The sequence below is a fragment of the Mesoplodon bidens genome (assembly GCF_964165515.1).
Source record: "Mesoplodon bidens genome assembly, chromosome: 7".
In the NCBI taxonomy this organism is placed as follows: Eukaryota; Metazoa; Chordata; class Mammalia; order Artiodactyla; family Ziphiidae; genus Mesoplodon; species Mesoplodon bidens.
Genome location: NC_138164.1, coordinates 113475863 through 113496419, shown reverse-complemented (window position 1 = coordinate 113496419; position 20557 = coordinate 113475863). Strand labels below are relative to the sequence as shown.

At 51.5% G+C, this 20557-nt stretch overlaps 1 protein-coding gene across 8 annotated transcripts in view; it reads left to right on the top strand.

Moving 5' to 3' along the window:
• Positions 1-20557, top strand: part of SHANK2 (SH3 and multiple ankyrin repeat domains 2) — a 546752-nt gene that overhangs the window by 390484 nt on the left and 135711 nt on the right. For all 8 annotated transcript variants that reach the window (XM_081238599.1, XM_081238604.1, XM_081238603.1 and 5 more), the window contains one exon: positions 69-193. In XM_081238599.1, the coding sequence (XP_081094725.1) occupies positions 69-193 (125 nt within the window). The remainder of the gene's footprint in view (positions 1-68; positions 194-20557) is intronic.

The window sequence follows — 20557 nt, the reverse complement described above, 5'->3', positions numbered from 1 at the left end:
GGGAGGCCTGGGCTACCAACTTGGAAACATCTCCCAGGCTTGTAATGAGGTATACCTTGTCTTCCCAGCGGATACGCCCATCGAAGAGTTCACACCAACGCCAGCGTTCCCAGCCCTGCAGTACCTGGAGTCCGTGGATGAAGGTGGGGTGGCATGGCAAGCCGGACTGAGGACTGGGGACTTCTTGATTGAGGTAGGGACAACGGTGTTCATATCTTTCTGCTTGGGGAGAGTGCCGACTCTCGTGGGGTTGGGGTCTGTGGTCTTGGCAGCGTGGTCATTGGGCCAGATCTGGGGTCACGCATGGAGGCTGCCATGGAACGGGGTTGCTTGGTTATCTCCACCCACGGTGGATGCCATTTTCTGAGGACTGTGCGTTGGGATTGTCTTTGAGACTTTGGCTTTATCTCTTTGGAGGCTTGAAATGTATGTAACTTGGCCGTTGGTCTTGAAGTAGGAGGTAGACGGAAGAGAAAGATGATTGCCGTGATGTCGGGGACACGCGTGGATGTGTGGTTGTGACTGTATGAATAGACCCAAGAGGAGCCATGGCCCATTCTTGTGTCACGAGGGCAGGCTGGAAACCACTGTACTATGGCTGTTGCTCACGTGAGGTCTGTAGCGTTGGTGGCTGAGAGTCTGTTGATTTTTAAGTCGAAGTAACTGACCGGTTGGATGGATGATGGCCTTCCAACACCAAGGAGCCTGGGCAAGATGGGTGGCTGGAATTGATGGTACAAAAAGGAAACTTTTAAACTCAGGCGCTGGGAAAACTAGCTTTTGCTAGTAGGTGAAAGGAGGGAGAGTCCTCTTCACTTAAAAAATCTCACTAGACGTGAGTGCCCGGCTGCTTCAAGCCTCACCTGGAGTCGCCATGTTGGTGTGTCTGAGGTACCAAGCTGCCGGCACACTTGAGCTCCCTGCCCTTTGCAGGTTTAGGTGTTACTTTCAAAGGGATGTGTTACTCTTTGGAAATATCAAGAATAAAAGACTATGTTATACCTTGAAACAGTTATTTGTAAGAGGCTTGGTCAGCTCAGATGGCCCCCGCTGGGAGTTCATGTTTCTTGCAAGAGCGTTCCTTAGGGCTAACCCTCAGCCCTGTCTTATCTGCTCTGGAAATCCACCTGTAGGTGGAAAGAATGGGTGCACGGTGTCCAGCTGGGCACTCGGTGCCTCCGCCGTGGGGCCGGCCAGACACTTGTTCGTTCTGGAAAGGAGGAAATCCAGGCCATGGCGAGACGGCCGCTTGAAGCCATTTCTCCCCATGATGCCTCACCTTCCAAGGGTGCTTTTTGAGCTGCAGTTCTGCTCATGATCTCCTAGGTGTTTCTGAAGGCTATTAGAGTGATGGAAATCCGGAAGGAAAGATACTATTAGAGGAGAGAGAGCCAGGTAAAACAGAGAAGGTGCTTTACCTTAGACCAGGCATCGTGCGTCGATCTCACTTTATGTGCTGAAAGATGTATTTCAATTACTACTGACCAATCAGAGCCTGGCTCAGATGAAGAATTGCACTCCTTTGGATTCTTGTCCACTGAAACTGTGGGATGCGTATCCAGCATGGTGGAGACTGAAACCCACTGTGGTTTCATGAGTTAACTTGATTTGTAACCTCATGAAAATGCAGAGAGACTGGGTTGAATCATCTTCTGTAGGTTGCAGTTGTGATGTAAGTCCTCTTCCCGTGTGTGTGTGTGTGTGTGTGCGCGCGCGCGCGTGTGTGTGTGTGTATGAGAGAGAGGCAGAGACAGAGAGAGAGACTCCAGTAGGTTGCCATAGCTGTTGCTGGTTCTCGGTTTTAAATAATAGATGAGGGCTGCAGATGCAGGAGCATCGCTGGTTGTTAGGCTCATCACATTGCTTCCTTGACAAACTAGTCAATAAAGGAAGCGTGGGACGGCCGCAGAGTGTTTGCTGGGCCCACCCCTCTCCCAGGAAGCAGAGCTGCGCTCTGTTGGCGGACGTGTCCACAGCGCACTCCTGGGCCAGGTAGAGAAGGCATGCCACCTGGTCAGATGGATGGAAGGCTCCATGGAAATTCGGAGCATGAAGAGTTTCTGCCCTTCTGTTTTCGAAGCACCTCCTTTGACATTGCTCTTAACCTCTGCTATGCAAACATATTTGCCATTTTGGAACAGCTTTTATATTCTGGGTAGCCTCTGAATTCCAGGATTCCAGGAATGACTGGCCCTGAGCTGCCTTAAGGTTATGTTTGTCTTATGTCTCAAATGACGTGAAGGAGACGTGGGGCCAAAACAGCCCCAGGCCCTGCAAGGCTGCTCACCACGGGTCCTACTCTAATGGGGAGCACAGTGGGCCGGCCGAGTGGGGGGGGGCCCTGGGAACCTTGCTCCTCCCACTTCATTCCACGGCTGCCTCATGAGGCTCAGAAATTCTCCTTTAGGAGCTTGGGTGTAAAAGACTATCTCCATTGAGTTGTTTTCCTAGCTCCCGGATTCCGCCACTGGAATAGTAAAATCATTTATAGCCTTATAGGTGCGTGTTTTTTGCAACAGAAAATTTTTCTATGTTTTTCAGTGAAAAGCTTCAACCTTGGAAGGATTGTTTTAGACAGACTCACATATCTTAGGTGGATCTTTGTTTTGACCGGAAGCCATCCTGGAGGCTGGGGTTTCTGGGCTCTTGGTCAAGTGCAGGGTCCTGTTTGGAAGCTGCCCCGAGGGCGGGCAAACTGTCCACATCTCCCCACATCCCCCCGCAAGCCTTCCTTTCTCTTTGCCATTGGAAAGGAACTCAAAGCGTGTCCGATTTTTATTTTCACTTTAAAAACGCATGCTGCAGTGTGAACTCTGGGACCAAGAGGCAACTTCTGAAGGGAGTGTTCACTCTTCAAAATCTTCAGCAACTACTGAATTTCATTTTTCCTTCTTGGACTTTGTCAGGACGCACACAGGGTCATCTTGCCGGCATTGACCCTGTCAAGAAGGGTTTCATTTGTGCGTGCATTTCTTAGGTGCTCGCACTCTAAAATGTATATCTCTCTGCTTTGCCCTTGGAAAGGAGTCTGTTCTTTTGTTGTTGGTATTGTTTCTTTGTTGACCATGCCCCTCCCTCGTGCCAAAAAGCCAAAGGTTTGAATGAAGTTCTGTGGAAAAGGCTATCTTCCAGTTGGGAATTACAGTGAAATAGATGGGCCGTGGTGTGCCAGCAGGTTGTCATGAGATCTCAGCCCAGGGGTGGAGAAGAGGAAGTGGGCGCTCCGTGCATGGGGACGTTCGAACAGGTGGCTCCATAGACCGCGTGTGTTTACCATTTTCAGATCAGCTTGATGTGGTAGAGTCCCCCCGGATGGCTGATGACACCGAAGCTTCCCCAGAGAGCTGTCAGGGGCAGTGGGAGTGGACAGGGTGGGCAGTGGGCTCTGAGTGTCCCTTTGGGGACCTGGGTGGGTGGGGAGTGATCCTCAGAGAGGTGGGCGGGGGGCAGTGACAGCCCAGAGGGAGAAGCAAGCGGGGCAGTCTGGGCAAGTTTTCTTCCTGTGCGGGTCAAATTTAAGGTTGGGGCCTCCACCAGCCAAGAACGATTAAGGACCAAATGGAAACCCAATTCAGACTGGTTTAAATAACAGGGAGACTTCTCGGGAGAGTTGCAGTGGAAGTTTAGAGGCAGTCAGCCTCAGGCACAGTGTGTTGAATACTCCGTCTGCTATTTCTTTGAGATTATCTTGGTTCAAGTGCCTCACCCACAGGAGGTGGGGCAGGAGAGACCGCTTGCCAGGAGGAGTCGTCAGGAGGACGTGGATGTCACGGGTGACAGTTTTGCACGGAGTAATTAAGGGGACTGGAGGTGGGGATGTCATTCTGATTCCTGCAGGGACTCAGCAAACTGGAGTGCCCGTCGGCCTCACCCAGTGAAAGCAGGCTGGGCACCAGGGTAACCTGCAGACCTTTCAAAGACACAGACCTGGGCCCAGCCCACACCTACAGAATCGGAACCACGAGGCAGGAGCATCTGTGTTTCTAGGGAGCTTCGGTGCCGCCGCTGGGGGTTCCGCTGGGCAGGCAAGGTGATGACCGGCTGGCCTCATTGTTTGGCTCTTTGAACATCTTAATTTAGCATTCTAACAAAAAAATAGAAGCAGGCACCGCGCTGATCTCACTGGCTTTCTTCCACAAGCCTCCCCATTTGGAAACTCGAGTTTTGTTTCTTGCATTACTTTTGTAAACTAAAATATCCTGTACCTCAAGAATTGCTCATACTACAACTAAACCGTAAACATCAAAAGAGCAAACAACATTGACAACAAATACAACCAAGGGCCCGTGTCCTTATTTGTAGTCATCGAGGGTGTATCTGCCATGCACTGCAATATCTCATCCGACCCTCACAATAATCCTGTAAAATAGCATCCGTATTATCCCCATTTTACAGATGAGGAGACTGAGGCACAGAGAGGTTCAATCACTTGCCCACAGTCATGCAGCAGGGGAGCTGGGATTCCAACCCAGGCTGTCTGAGTCAATAACACCACAGCTCAGAGATGCTAGGGGATGTTTTGATGGGCCGGATGTATACATGGGCACAGAGTAAGAAGAAACAGACAATGAGAGGCCCGCTTTTATTTTCAAATTAGCAAACACTTTTTTTATTACTATACCTGTCACTGGTGACGGCACTCCTAGGTTGCCACGTGAAAGAATAAATTGCCATAAACTTTTTAGAAATTGGTGCGGCAGTATGTAATAACCATAAAGCTGAACCAGGAATTTTACATCTAGGAACGCATCCTCAGGGAATGATCTAAAAAACACAAACAAGAACAAAGCAAAAAAACAGGCAAAGATCACAGTGCAGCAAAAAGAAAAGGGTGGAGGAGGGGGGGGATGGTTAAGGGGACACCATGCATCTGTTGTGGATTTATAAGAAAGCATTAAAAATTATGCTTGCGAATTTATTACGCAAAGTTCTTACTACCAGCAGGAAACGGTTACCTCGTATTAGGTGAAGAGGGCAGAATTAAAGTTATCTGCACAATATCATCTAAATGATACCACCTCCCCCCAATATAAGCATAGGAAAAAAAGGAGAGAAAGTATTAACCCCTAGGTGATGGGATCCTGTGTGATCATTTTCTCTTTTGCAGACTTCTCTCTATTTCTCAGATTTTCTAGAATGACAATATTAACTTTTGACAGGGATTCATTTCACAAATGGAAAATTCTTCCTTAGAAGAAGCCACCTCATGCAGAGGAGCAATGTCTCAGCCTCGGTGGCCACAAGGAGTTACTGTTTGCTTTCAGGTCAACAGCACTGTGGTGGGCGTTAATTATTCTCCTGGGGCCAGCACGCCCCAACCTGATGCAGTTCGGGAGACTCCCATGGTTTTTGTGATTGTTTTCTTAGTCCTGAAGTGGCCAATCTCGTTTTGTGTTAATTTCCCTAAACAGGTTTTCCCTTGCAATTAAAGCAGGCAGCAATATCCTTCCTCCTAGGAAAGTGATGCTTGAGTTTGCTAATTACTTTTTCCTCGTATTAAATACTTGCACTAAAGATGGCCTGGAACTGTTTTATCATCTCAGTTTGCATTGAAGTGAGGACGCTGAGGGATGCCCTGGTGTTTTCCTTAGAGACCGTTTGAGTACCTTATAAAATGTTTGTCAGGCTGCTGCTTGGGAACCGGGACTTGGAAAATGTACCACAGATCCTAGCTGCACGTTTGCCCAAACCATTACTTTCAACCCAGCTGGAGGTATGAACAGTTGTTACAACCCGGTGATAATCGGTCAGCCTCCCCAGCTTGAAAATTAAGTATTACACGGAGGAGAGTAAAGAGTAAAGTCCAGGTGATTCCTGATCAGTGGTTATGCACATCATCAGTCAGCACACGCTTCTTGGGTCTCAACATTCCCATCAGCAAATTGGGTGGTTGTGTGAATTAAGGCGCCGGAGATGAACTACAGTCCCTTGGTGTATCCGCGGACGATTGGTTCCAGGACCCACCGCAGATGCCAAAATCCATAAATGCTCAGCGTCATAGTCAGCCCTCTGTATCCGAGGATTCAGTATCCACAGGTGTGGAATCTGCAGATACGGAGGGCCAACTATATATTTATTGGAAAAATACGAATATAAGTGGATCCAGACCCTTCAAACCCGTGTTGTTCAAGGGTCCATTGTATGTGCCACCCTAACTCTAGGCACACGAGCTGCTGTTATAGCCCCTGTCTTGTTGGCTAGGATATCATGCAGGGCTAACGGTGCTGGACATAGTATCCCATCAGTATTTGTTATTGATCATCATCTTGTCCTTCATCATCATTAATGGTGCCTGACTCAGAAGATGAAACCAATGCTGATTAGCTGAACCAATAATAATAATAAGTCACACATGGAGGACATGGTTGCCAAGGGGGAGGCAGGGAGGGGGAAGGAAGGATTGGGAGTTTGGGATTAGCAGATGCAAACTAGTATATATAGCATTGGATAAATAACAGGGCCCTACTGTGTAGTACAGGGAACTGTATTTCATATCCTGTGATAAACCATAATGGAAAAGAATATGAGAAAGAGTGTATATATACATAGAACCAAACCACTTTACTGTACAGCGGAAATTAACACAACACTGTAAATCAGTTATACTTCAATTAAAAAATAATAAGTCACAATGTTATAATAATGACAGGTGATTGTTACCACCGTCGTCTCCAGCATGTAGCTGTTACAGAGCACACCCGCCACGGGCCAAGCACATACAGTTGGGCACTTCCAGCCAAGAGCGCACTGGCTGTAGCTCCGTGGTGCCTCTCTGTGGAGGGGACATCAGCTAATGCAGACACCTACCCCGCCCCACCCCAAGCCCCAAATATCCTTGGCAGGCATGCCTCCGGATTTGGCTTGAACCTCTTTTCCCCAGGCACTCACTGCCTTGCTCAATCCTATTTTGGCACGAGTCTGGCTTTTAGGTAATCTTGGAACTCCTGTTCATGGTTCTCATTTTACCCTCTAGCAACAAATCCCAGAGACGAGGCCAGAGCCCTTTGTGGTCTCCCCAGTGCCAGCATTCCTTTTCAGCCACGCCACACTGCTCACTTTCTCTGTCTTGCCTTCCAGGATATCATGAGAGGCTTTGTCACATGTCCTGCTGGTGGCCTGTGTGGCCAATCTAGGAACTCTACCCACTGCCCTCCCCCGCAAAATTCTTAATATCTTATTTAAGTCATTTTAAATGGATATTTAATTCAATAACTAAGTTAAAGAGCGAATGCCAGATGTTAGCAGGAAGCTAGGGCGACTGGCGAATTCTTGACCTTGACTCATACTGATAATTTGATGATCAGGTTTTGTCAGTTTTATGTTAAAAGACGAGTAGGTTCCCGTGGCTGTCCTGGGTCCCTCCGGATGTGGAGTGTCTCTGTTCTGAAGCTCTGTGGCTTCTTGCTGTGCTGGTTGTGGAAAAGACCTGGGCCCCCTGGCTAGCTTCCCACTCCAGCTCCCCTGATCCTGGGCTGCCAGCACCTGAGCTACTGTAGGAGGGGAGGCTGTGGCCATCTTGACCTGCCTCTCCATCACCTTCCCGAGCCTTTGCTAAGGTCTAAGCTTCCTGCTATCTTCTCAGGGATGGTTGAAGAACATTCCTTTAGTAGCAAAAAAAAGTCAGCACAGAGGAGTTCAGCTGATTTTGTTGTTTTTGACTTCAGAATATGTCAGTGCCCAGGGCAAACGGCTGTCATTAGAGTCTTTGCCCTCCAAGGCTCCTACCACTGGGGTCTTTGCTGTCCGAGGCCATAGCACTGGGGTCTTTGCTCTCTGAGGCTCTAAAGAGGACACTGCTCTTGGGAAGCCCCTGGGAGGCTGGGAGGCTGGTCCCCTTTCCTGCACATAGACGTAGCCCCTCCTGTACCTAGAGAATAGTTCGCTTTGTCCTCCATCCTGACTGAGAACAGGTGGTCCACGCTGAGGAATAACCCAGAATCCTGCTGAGAAGGTGGATGCGGGTGGCTTAGCTATTGCAGGTGTGACGTCTTGGCTCGTTCATTTTGGGGTTCTAATTTGAAGTATCAGTGATTTCAATTTCAGGCTAAAAAAAGATTCAGAATCACTTCAGGGGACCACGGCTGCTGTGCTCAAGGCTCCGCGGGACTGGCAGATGGCAGTGCACGGGGCTGGATAGGGACAGAGGGGAGCCACGGTCAAGGGCACGGGCTGTGCAGTGTGGTCTGGGTTTGAATCCAGGCTCTGTCACTTCTTCACTGTGTGAACTTGGGCAAATCCTTCATCTCTTGGCCTCAGTTTCTTAAACTAGATAAAAATGTGTGTGAAGCATGCAGTTTCTGGCAGAGAGAGCTCTCAACAATTGGTGGTAATTGTATAAATCATGTTTGCAACTTCATTCATTCCCTTCTGCAGCACACATTGGGTGCCCACCAGGTGCTGGGCTGGCATGTGCTGTTGGGAGGGAAGGCATGAATCAGACACAGTTCCTCGAGGAACTCACAGTCTGGAAGGAGGGCAAAAAGTAGGGTATGGGGGCTTCCCTGGTGGCGCAGTGGTTGAGAGTCTGCCTGCCGATGCAGGGGACATGGGTTTGTGCCCTGGTCCGGGAGGATCCCGCATGCCACGGAGCAGCTGGGCCCGTGAGCCATGGATGCTGAGCCTGCACATCTGGAGCCTGTGCTCCGCAGCGGGAGAGGCCACAACAATGAGAGGCCCGTGTACCGCAAAAAAAAAAAAAAAAGCAGGGTATGGTGAAGGCCCCAATTTAAATCAGGAAAAGGTCTTCATGAAAGAGGTGGTGTTGGCTCAGTGCTTTGATAAGTCAGTGGGGTTTCTACAGGCAGAACACTAAAGAGGAAGGGGTCCAGAGAAAGCTCAGGGGGTCAGGAACATTCAGGGAGGTTTGGAGAGTGGTCAGATGTTGTAGAGCTGAGAGGCTGGTCCAGGGAGGGCCTGGAATATCAGTTTAAGTAGGTGCAACTATGTATGGCTGGTGGGTGGCAGGGAGCAACAGAAGGAAGGGTGGCGTGACTGGACCTGTCCAAGGTACTGGATCTCTGCGGTGCATGGAGGCTCTGCAGGGTTTAGACCTGTCCGTGGTGCTGAAATCTATCCAGGGGTCAGACCTCTCCAGGGTGCTGAACCTGAGAGCCGAGAGGACGGAGCCTGCCATCGGGAGGAGCCTGGTGCAAGGGCTCAGCACTTCCCCTCCCTCATTCCCTTCTCCTCCCATCTCTGTGTCCTGTGTCCTTGGCCTTCCTGGACACAGCAGCTTATGATTCAGTGAGTGTGCTTGTCTGCTTGGTGGAGACATCTCTTCTGTGAGGAGGGGTGAAGGGATCACTGCGGTTAAGCATCTGTGCTGTCCTGTGCTCTAAGCCAGCCTGACGTCTCAGCTCACACATCACCTTCTCAGGGAGGACTTCCCAGCCTCCCTCTGGTTGCCCCCGACACTAATGCTTCCTCCGTGTGCTTCCTCAACTGTCCGAATCTTCTCGTGTGTTGGGTGGTTGACTTATGTTTGTCTCCTTCCCAAGAATGCCTGCTCCCTCTGGGATGGACAGTTTGCTGACCTGGTCTCTACTGTGTGTCCAGTACACAGCACAGTGCCTGATACATAAAAGAGGCCCCAAAACATGTTCAGTGGTGGACACTCCTGGGAAATAGGTGTTTTATGCTCATTTTGCAGGTGATGAAACCGAGAGATTATGTAGCCTGCCAGGGCCCTGCAGGGAGATCTGAATCTAGGCTGACTCCCAAGCTTGGGTCTGGCTGATACCTTGGATAAATCCTGGGTCACTGAAATGTAATCTTATAATGATCTTCCTCAACCCAGGAAGGATGCTATATATCCAGCCCCAGTCTACACAGGGTGAGGTTTGCAGAAGGCATGGTGAGCTGAGATCCCCACATAGGAAGCTTCTGGTTCAGTCTTCTCTGGTGGGCCTCTGGATTCGCCTGTAAGGAGCCCTCCTGGGTCTTTTCCACCTGCCCTCCCTCCCTCCCTTCCTACCACTCACCCACCTCCCAGTGAGCGCTGCAGGCTCTCGTTAGCATTGATTTATCTCTGTCTGCAGTGCCCTTTTGTGGGGAGTTTCATGATACAGTGGTCAGGTTGGCAAATGAACTGAAGGGAAGGCCTTGTGCTAAATGCCCTGTAGGATCTTTTAATTGATGGAGTTTGTCAGTCTTGGGCATGAGGGTGTGTGTGTGTGTGTGTGTGTGTGCCAAAAATAAATAGAGTTGAAATAAGAATGAGCGGGGAAGGGGTCATGGAAGGCCACAGTTACCATCGGATGCTGCAAAATCCTGGGGAGGGTCTCCTTGCTTTTGTGCCATGAGACCAACCACCCACCAGCCAGTTTTCCGCTTCCCTCCCCCCGGGGCCTTCGGTTTCATATGGCAAAGTTTTCAGTGCGCATCCTCTGTGCTCGGCCCTCTGTGGGCAGGGCTAGGGGTCCTGGAGATGAAAGAGGCCATCTCTGAGTTGAGGGGCAAAGTGTGTGGGGAGAGGGAGGCCTGTAAACTTGGCTGGGGTGCAAAGGGAGGGACGGGTTATTTGGGCAGGTGCAGGAGATGGCAGATCAGCCTTGACCTTGGCCCTCTCTCCCTGGTCTCCCCAGCACTAGCCCACACCGCTGCCCCCCCCTCTTTCCCTCCTTCTCTCACACTCGCTCTCTCACCGTTACCCCTCTTCCACCTCCCCCTCGTCCAGCAGGGTAAGTCCAGCTCGCTCTCAGCTCTCTGCCCAGTGGACCCTCCTCCAGGAAGCCTCCCCAGCATTCCCCATGACACCTGCTCACTGTCAGTGCCGGTCACTGACCCTGCCTGTCCTGGAAGCTCCACGAGCTAAGGAGCCATCCAGAGCCGAGCACGTGGCAGTCACTCGGTCAGTATCTGTTAAATGATGGAAGGCACCACAGGGGCAAGGCACAGCCTGGATGAAGGCTCAGAGGCAGGGACGTGTAGGAATGTATGGGGAATGTTCGGAGGCCCAGGACGGACAAAGAAGTTGTGGGACCTGCAGGCCAGGGAAGGCCTTGAAGCCCGAGCTGAGCGGTGGGACCTCACTCAGTCACTGGAAGCAAGCTACCTCAGGGATTTTAGCAGGGAAGTCCATGGCCTGTGGATCACCAAGCTGGGGCCTTGTAAAGAAAGGGGGTGGAGGCAGAGAGACCCGATTAGAGGCTGCTGCCCTTGAGAAGCAGGTTAGAGCAGGACTTAAAAGCACAGTCCCAGGAGGCAGCCCACCTGGGTCCAAATCCAACTCCTCTACCTATGTGGTGTGTGGCCTTAGGTAAGCCACACAACCCCTCTGTGCCTCAATTTCCTCATCTGCAAAGAAGACTCATAGTATACACAAGAGGAACCATTACTATTGTCATTGCTGTTGTTGTTAGCCCGTGGGAGGGATACAGAGCTGACCAGAAACCAGCTGCCTTTTGTGGCCACCCGTGGCGGCAGGCTGCTGGGAGCCAGGCCAGTGCTTAACGGCGTGGCTCCTGGTACAATGACTTGAGTTTCTAGATTTCTCCCAAGCAAGGATGCCGGACTGAACATCCCACCCCCCCACACACACCCCACCCCACCCCGCCCATTCCTACCATGTCTCCAGCATCGGCTACCAATGCTAACACACATCCCTAAGCATTCTGTGTGGACTGATTCGTTTAGGCATCATCAGAAGCCTGTGAAGTGGGTTCTCGCACTGTCCCCGTTTCTCAAATGAGGAAGCTGAAGCGTAGAAAGGTCAAATTAGCAGGCTCAGAGTCACAGAGCTCCTACAAGCTCTACCAGCTGGGTTTCCAAGGAGGTCTGGGCCCAGGGCCATGTTCTGACCATGTAGCACTCCTGCCTCTCAGACATTCACACTGTCACACAAGGAAAAGGTCGGGTAATGCCACCAGGAGACAGGGTTACTATAGTGAGGTTTATCTTGGGTTTTTATTTCTTTATATGTGTCTGTTAGAGATACATTTTGTCACGTGTGTATACACATGTACTTTTCTCCTTGTGTATATCTTTTTTTATTGTGGTGAAATACACATACCTGAACATGGTAATCATTTTTAAACATGCAATCGAGTAGCATTTAGTACGTTCACAACGTTGTGCAACCACCACCTCTGTCTAGTTCCAGAAGCTTTTCATCACCCCAAAAAGACAAGCCCACAGCCATTTAGCAGGCACTCCCCATCCCCCCACCTCCCTCAGCCTCAGGCTACTGCTAATGTGCTTTCTGTCTCTATTGACTTCCTGTTCTGGACTTTTCATATACGTGGAATCCTACAGCACATGGCCTTTTCGCATAGAATGTTTCCAAGGTCCATCCGTGTTGAAGCCTGTGTCAGTGCTCTCCCTTCTATGGCCAAATAATACCCCACTGATGGTTGAGCCACGCTTTGTTTATCCATTCATCGGTTGATGGGTATTTGGGTTGTTTTTACCTTTGGGCTATTTGTGAATAATACTGCTGTGAACAAAAGTGTACAAGTATTTGTTTGAGTCCCTGTTTTCAGCTTTTGGGGGGTATGTACCTAGGAGTGGGCTTGCTGGGTCCTAGGGTAACTCTTTGTTTATCTAAACTGCTGACCCAGCCTTGGGTGGAATCAACAGGTGTTCCGTGAGCACTTAGTAAGTAACCCCCTTGATGCTGGGTCTGGTGGAAGAAGCCTAGGAGCAGAGGAGGGGAGCCAGCCCAGCCCATGGAGCCAGAGCTCAAACCCACTGGCGACATCACTGCTGGACGGCATATGCTGACTGCAAACAACATAAACAGCAATGATGACAATGACAAAGGGAGATGCTTGGATTTCTTGAGCACCTCCTGTGTGCCAGGCTTCATTGCTGGGGTTTCATGTGCTGAACCCACTTAGTGCTCAGCTGAGTTTGGATGCTCCTATCAGCAACTTCCTCTGCACACGGAGGCTGGAGCACAGAGAGGGAGACTCACTTGCCTGCAGACACACAGCGAGTGGGCGGCAGGGCCGGGCTGTGGCCCAGGCAGGCGGCTGCTTCAGAGCCCACATCGTGAACATCTCTACCACATGGCCTGGAACAAGGAACGGAGTAAAGGGGCTGGCCAGGGAGGGATCATGGTGGGCTGGAGGGTCGGGGAAGGCTTCCTGGGGTGGGGGATAGTAGCAGAACCGACTTCCCAGGAGAGCGTGGGATGGGACATCCACACAGAGCGTCTTGCCCAGCATCCAGAACACAACTGACCAAGGGGCAGGGCCTTGAGAGATGGGGGCCCGGGGGACGGTGGGGTCGGGACATCTCCCAGGGCTGTCTTGGCACCCAAGCTGGTCAGGGGAGGCAGGACATGCCTCAAAGGGCTGCATCTTCCCCGGGCGGGTAGTGTTCATATAGAAGACATGTAAACCTGTTGCCACTGGATTTACAGAGGCTGAGACTGGAGATGGTAGAACCAAGGAGGACCAGGGGCCAGAGGGACCATAGCAGGGGTGGCAAGAAGGACTGTGGGGACAGGTTGTGAGGATGGGCATAGCCCTGGTTCTGGGTGGCCGGTCATCTTGGAGGTCATGGGTGGGTCACCTGCCAAGAGGGCCAGAGGTGGAAGGAATAGGAGAGCCTAGAAAAGGGACACCTTAGGTGAAGGAGGCGTGGGTTACAGCGTCCATGGGGGCAGTGGGGACGGCAGGGTCAAGAGCAGGAAGGGCCGGTTTCAGCTTTAAGTGATGGATGTTCACCCAAATAACAGGGTTCATGGCCACTCCGTGAGAATATGCATCTGCTGCTGGTGGTCAGCTGTGTGCAGGACATGCCAGGGTCTCATTTCACACTCCCCCTAGCACCAGGAGCTCAGTTCTGTTGATGGTCCCATTTTGTAGATGAGGAAGTTGAGGCTCAAAAAGGTCACATGATGTGCCCAGACTCACACAGTTCTCATGGTGGGTCTGGGCTTGACCCTGGAGCTTGGACTCAAGGGCTGCAGTGTCCCCTGTCACATTTTTCCAGGTGGATCCTACTGCCCAGCCTGGAGGCCCAACTGGAGATTATGAAATAGTTCAGGTCTTGAGGGGAGGCACTGACTAAGCAGATTGAAAGTCCCTGGAAGGTGAAGGTCATAACTCCTTAGAGGACCCCTGGGGAGCTTCCTGGAGGAGGTGAAGGGAACTGTCTTAAAGCATCAAGGGAAGTTGGTTAAGAATGGGAGCAAAGCAAGAGTGCCCCATCTCCTCCATTCTCTCCAATGTGTGTTATTCCAGAACCTTCTCTACAACTGACACAACTCAATCCAAACTGGCTCAGGATGCAGAGGGAATTTACTGGTTTGAGTAAGTGAAAATCCCAGAGATGTTTGGCTTCAGGCTCAGCTGGATCCAGGTGATCAGTGATGTTCCCAGGATCTTACTCCCTCTCTCTGTTTTCCTCTGTGTTGGCTTCACTCTTGGGTGGGTTCTCCCCATGAAGGTGGCAGATGTGGTTTCCAGCAGCTGCAGGTTCTCATCCTGTCCATTGAAGAACCCCAGCAGAAAGAGAGCATCTCATTGGCCTGCTTTGGGTCACATGTCCATCCCTGAGCCAGTGATTGGCTAAGCCACTGGAAGATGCTATTTGCCCGAGTTGGATCACATGCCCTCCCCTAGACCTTGGGCTGGGTCAGCCCCCTTGGCCACAGGACTGAGAGTCGGGGTGGGTGGGCTCTCAAAGGAAGGTTGAGTTTCAGGTGTGAGAAAGAGGAAGACGAACCGCTGGGTAGGCAGATTCAGCAGAGTTTGAAACTCATTTTAGGCATGGACTGAACATGTGGGATCACGTGTGTGTCTGGGTTACATATCTACAGACTTACTTTGAGCAATGGTTATATAAGTCCAGGCCTGGTGGCTGGGGAAAACAGAAACGAATCAGGCCCAATCCTTCTTCCCAAAGACCATGGAGTTAGACTCTCCCCCAAGCCTCATGCCCAAGAGGAAGGCATCCATCACACATTAGTATTTCCTCGGCCAGTATTTTCAAAGGGAGGAAAGGAGTGAAAACATGAACTGGAGAACAGGAGGAGTCGAGGGAGCACAGAAGCTCCTGGCTGTCCCCAGCAGAGCTGAGAGGGGGCAGCCCTGGGGGCCGTGCATATTGGGAGAGATAAGCTGTGGCCACACTATGCATTAATTTTGAGGGTGAGGGGCCTGGTTGGGCACCTTTGCTTGGGCTGGGGGCAAACTTGTGATAAGTGAGTATCTCAGTCAGCTCAGGCTGCTGTAAAAGTTACTATCTTGACAGGGCAGCTTAAACAGTAGACATCTGCTTCTCATATTTCTTTTCTTTCTGGAGACTGGGGAGGCCAAGACCAAGGTGTCGACTGATTTAGTTCCTGGTGAGGCCTCTCTTCCTGGCTTGCAGACGGCTGTCTTCTTGCTTTGTCCTCACGTAGTAGAGAGGGAAAGAGAGCATCACTCTGGCACCTCTTCTTGTAAAGGCACTAATCCCGTCATGGGGGCGCACCCTCACCTAACCCTAATCACCTGCTAAGTACTCCACAAATACCATCACACTGGGAGTTAGGGCTTCAAGGTAAGGATTTGGGGATAACACACATTCAGTCCATAAGAGCATGCTTGGGAAATGAGCTCCCGGGGCCTTGGACCTGCTGTGCGGGGCGAGGCCACATCTGATGGACCATCTTTCCAGCGTGAGACTCAGTCAGTTACACAGAACGGCCTCCCTTGGGGAGGCATGGTAGCCAGGGAGACCAGAAATGCTACCGTCTCGGCCCCAGGCCTCCACGTGCGAGTTGCTGAGGTCCACACGGGGCTGGAACGCTCTCTCCTTTGCTGAGCACCTGCTGTGTCTCGTAAGGGAGGTGACGGTCGTGCCCTTCTGCACCCTAGGCTCTGGGGGCTTGGTCAGCATGACGACCTTGAGAGCAAGGGGATGGGTCAGAACTCGAGCCCAAGTCCGGGCTCTGGGTCGGTGGCTCTTGAGCACCATGTGGTCTTCTGGGAGGGTGGCCCTGAGGGCTGGCAGGGAGCCTGGCCGCCTGCACTGGGTCCCAGGCGTGCTTCGAGACGGGGGCGTGTCAGTCTCTGAGCACAAGGTGACTCAGCCCAGGGGCTGGTGGCAGGCACACGCGTCATGACCTTGTCGTTAGGCAGCAGTCCAGCCCCTGCAGCGCCGAGTGAGCCCGTAGCGATTGGTTCCCATTCTCGTGTCTGGCCCGGCCTCCTCTGTACCAGGAAGAAATTGTGTTTGTTGTCCGTTAATTTTCCAGGAGTGTTTTTTAATGAGCCTTCTGGATGGAATTGCCTGTTTTGGTTTCATTTGGGGTTTTTTTTGGAGAACAGGCTGTGTGCCCAGCAGCCCCCTGGCCAGCCCTCTCCATGCGCACCCTCATCACGACCTTCTGATTAGCCCCTTGCTTGTCCATCGCCCCCGCTCGGCTGAGGTCACCTTAAATAGCCAGTGACCTCCTTCATTTGCTTATCAAGATACAGGTGCAGGTACTGGTTGGCACAAGGCACGGGCTATTGTTTGGGAGATAAATGCATGATGGAAGGAATTAACGGAATGATTACAGCAAAATGGGACTCAGCGGCCGGGAGGCTTGGCCAGCAGGTCTGGGCATGGATTCTGAGGTCGTCCTCTCTCTGGCGTTGCTCATACTAAGCCTGTCTCTGGAATACTCTTGCGAAAGGTGTGCCTTCAAAGGTCCACCTTCCTCTTTACTTACCGTAGGAAGGGGAACATTGCCACCTCGCTCAGAGCAGGAGCTGACCTGCGGGGAGGGGCTGTGGACTCTGCCCTGGGATGGGAGCCCCTCTCCGTTCTCGCCACTGCCCCCCGAGGTGTCCAGGCTGGGAGGCTTCGGGAAACAGAGGGACGGGGACCAGGAATTCCAAAGCCGGGGTAGAAAGGCTGTGTGATTCCACTCATAGCAGGTCCCTAGAGGAGTCGAAACCCTAGAGAAAGTAGACGGTGAGGGCCAGGGGCTAGGGGAGGGGGACGGGGAGCTAGTGTTTAATGGGGACCGAGTGTCAGTTTGTGACATGACGTTCTGGAGATGGACAGCAGTGATGGCTGCACAACAATTTGAATGTGCTTAATGCCCGTAAACTGTACACTTAGATATGGTTAAGATGGTGAATTTTGTGTTATGTGTACTTTACAATTTATTTTTTATTTTTTTATTCTTTTGAAAGCAAGCAAGCAATGTTCTTGACTTTTTAAAAATACCGTGAGACCACAGGTGAGTCATAACTGTTCCTTCGGCTCTGAAACGGATTACCGATGCCCCTACCCGCTGTGCATGGTCCTAGGCTCCCACAAGGCATGGACGTGCTCTGTGTTGTGCGTGACCTGTCCCACCGGGATACTTGCCTCTCACACGAACGAGCATGTTCCCTGCAGCATCTTTGAAATGGTGAAACGATGGGGAAGACCCCGGCAGTAGGGGTGAGTCAGGGGAGCTACGAGCATCCTGATGGCCACCCTTTCTCCCCCGGGCCCCATCTCAGAGGCCCCATCTCAGAGGCCCCCCGGCTTCCAGCACTCCTGCCTTCCCCCCATCCCCAGTCCTTTGATCAGCTTCCTGTGTATTCAGGGCACTCAGCGCCACATGGCATAGTTTATATGCATATTTTATTGTAGGTCTGTCTCCCCGGCCCCAGAGGGGGCTGTAAACTCTAAGAGGTCAAAGACTGTCTTTTTTATTCACCTGGCACGTAGCAGGCCCTCAGTAAATCCTTGTCAGATGAAGGAAAACTATGCAGAAGTTCAAAAGAAAGAGGTGAGTCTCTGTAATGGCCTGTATGGGAAAAGAATCTAGAAAAAGAGTAGATATATGTATTTGTATAACAGACGCACTTTGCTGCACACCTGAAACTGGCACAACATTGTAAATCAATTATACCCCAATAAAGATTGGAAAAAAAAATAACTTGCAACATAAAAAAAAAGAAAGAGGTAAGTGCAGACACAAGGGATCCCCAAAATGGAACCCTAAGTGGCAGACACAGGTTTTAGAACAGCCACTATAACATGGAAACGTTTATGCTTTCTTTAAAGTGTTCAAAGATACTGTACTCGTTCTCCGTACTGTGAATTTTCCGAGGGAACATGAATGTGTGTAGAAGTTCTGTGATAACTGGGTTCCCTGGGAGAAGGAGGTGGGCACGGGGGCGAGTCAAAGGGAGGCAACTCCTATGAAGTGCAAGTTTCTCTAAAACTTGTATTTGTCACCTGATTAAAGTTAAACAAACCGGCAAGATTATGGCTGGTGAGCCCGAGGGTCACCGCTGCATCGTTCCCGATCTCTTAAGGCCTTCGGAATTCTTAGCCGCCTTCAGCGGTGAGACTCCCGTTCCAGCTGTAAATCTCCAGGAAATGCGTGCCCCACTTGTGTCACTTGCTGTTTCCCAGAAGACAAGGGCAGGTACAGGCAGCCGCAGGAGGCCTCCCTTTCCGACTAGTGTGAGCAGAAGGGAACACTCCTCAGCTTTCCCTGAGTTGTGATCACGAGCCACTGTCCCCATAAATCAGGCAGAACTTCGTTCTCAAAAGCGGTTCACCCGGGACGATCCAGCAGGCCACCTTCTGCTTGGGGTTACTGCTAAGTACCCCCCACCTCCCCGCCATGTCATCCGCTGTCTCCACCTGGTCATTTTCCCCCAGCGCTGCAATTAGGGATTTAAGTTTGAATCGAACAGGAAATCAAAGTTATAAGGCTCGTGGCATTTTCGGCCACAAAAGTTCACCTGGAAGCCAGCCTGACTGCTTGCTGCTCCTCAGAATGGTCTGCAATCAGGGGATCAGGGCACAATGCAGGAAGTGTCGGGATGACTTCGCCTGGTGTCCTTTGAAAGAGACCCTGATGGCAGAAACTGTGAATCTGTCCAAGGAGAAAAACCCATGAAATAGCCTGCCACAGGGACAGTGGGGACACACAGCAGCCCCGGCCCCTGTCCTTCTGACCTTCCCCGCCCTGGCATCCGGTCCCCCGTGACCCTCTCCCTCACCCTGAGAAGTCCCAAGAAAGAATGTGACTGTACTCACCCAGAAGAGCCAGCGCCAATGACAGTCCCTAGTGCTGGACCCTTGCCCAGGGACAGCTGCCTTCACAGGACTCCCACCACGTTGGAAACTCCTACCACATTGGACCTTGTGTCGCGGTGGTAACGCCAGACGCTGTAACAAACAGGCCCCAGGATGAATAATGATTGTAATTTGAACAACGGAAGTTTATTTCGTGCTCCTTTCAAGTCGCAAAAGGATGCTCCCAAAGGCTGGCCAGCCCTCATCCACGCTTTGATTAGAGACCCAGGCTCTCCCCATCTCCTGGGTCTTCTATCCCCAATATATGGGTGTCTGGGTCGCCAGGCTCCACCGCATCTGGCTGGCTAGTTACTTCCACCTACGTTCCACTGACTGGAACCCCATGTCCTGGCCGTCCCTCACTGCAGGGGAGGTGGGGCCCTGGTCTCCCTGGGCCATAAGGAGTGCAAAGGGTCAGTCTCGGCCATTGACGGAGAAGTGCCTTCTACTAGAGCCTATGGACAGACTTAAGCACTTTTAAAAGAAATGCGTCGTAGAAAAATTTACCATTAAAAGAATTCTGTACAGTATTGGGACTTCCCTGGTGGCGCAGTGGTTAAGAATCCGCCTGCCAGTGCAAGGGACACGGGTTTGAGCCCTGGTCTGGGAAGATCCCATGTGCCGTGGAGCAACTAAGCCCGTGCGCCACAACTACTGAGCCCGTGTGCCGCAACTACTGAAGCCCATGCACCTAGAGCCCGTGCTCCACAACAAGAGAAGCCACCGCCATGAGAAGCCTGCGCACCACAACGAAGAGTAGCGCCCCTCTTGCAACTAGAGAAAAAAGCCCACGCGGAGCAATGAAGACCCAATGCAGCCAAAAGAAAAAAAATTCTGTCCAGTATCTACTGTTACTTTTCATGAGGGAATGGCCAGTGTGTGACTTTAGCTGAAATTTTATAAGTGGAGCAAAGAGGCTCTCCCTGACCCTCTAAGTCCCCTCCCGGGTGGTCACCACTAGGATGCTGGTCAGTCGTACTATCGGATTAGCATCTTCGACCCCATTTTACAGATGAAGATGGTGACGCTTCCAGCGACTGAGCGGCTCACTCAAGATTCCAAAGCCCAGACTCGAGAGCGCGCTATGGGCATCCCGCCCTGGGGGTGACTTCCTTCCTGACCCCCAGCCACAGGGGCAGCTCTGTGTGAGCAGGGGGCAAATCAGGCCTCCCTCGGGCCGCAGCTCTGCCCGGTCGGTCCTCGTGGGGCAGAGGGCCAAGGAGCTCTCCGGGGTCTCCTTTATAAGGGCACTAATCCCATTTATTAGGGCTCTAGCCTCATGACCTAATCACCTCGCCAAGGTCCCACCTCCACCCACCATCACACTGGAGGGTTAGGATTTCAACACAGGCATGTTGGCGGTCAGCAGGGCGGGAGGGGACACAAACATTTAGGCTATAGCAGCCGGACGTCAAGATCTTTCTAGCACATCTCCACATTGCATATGTTGGTAATTGTTCCGATTTTCTATTAGTACTACGCTAGAAACTCAGAGTGAACAAAGTGGGGCTCCCTTGGCCACCTCTGATCCAACACAGCACCTCCCGTC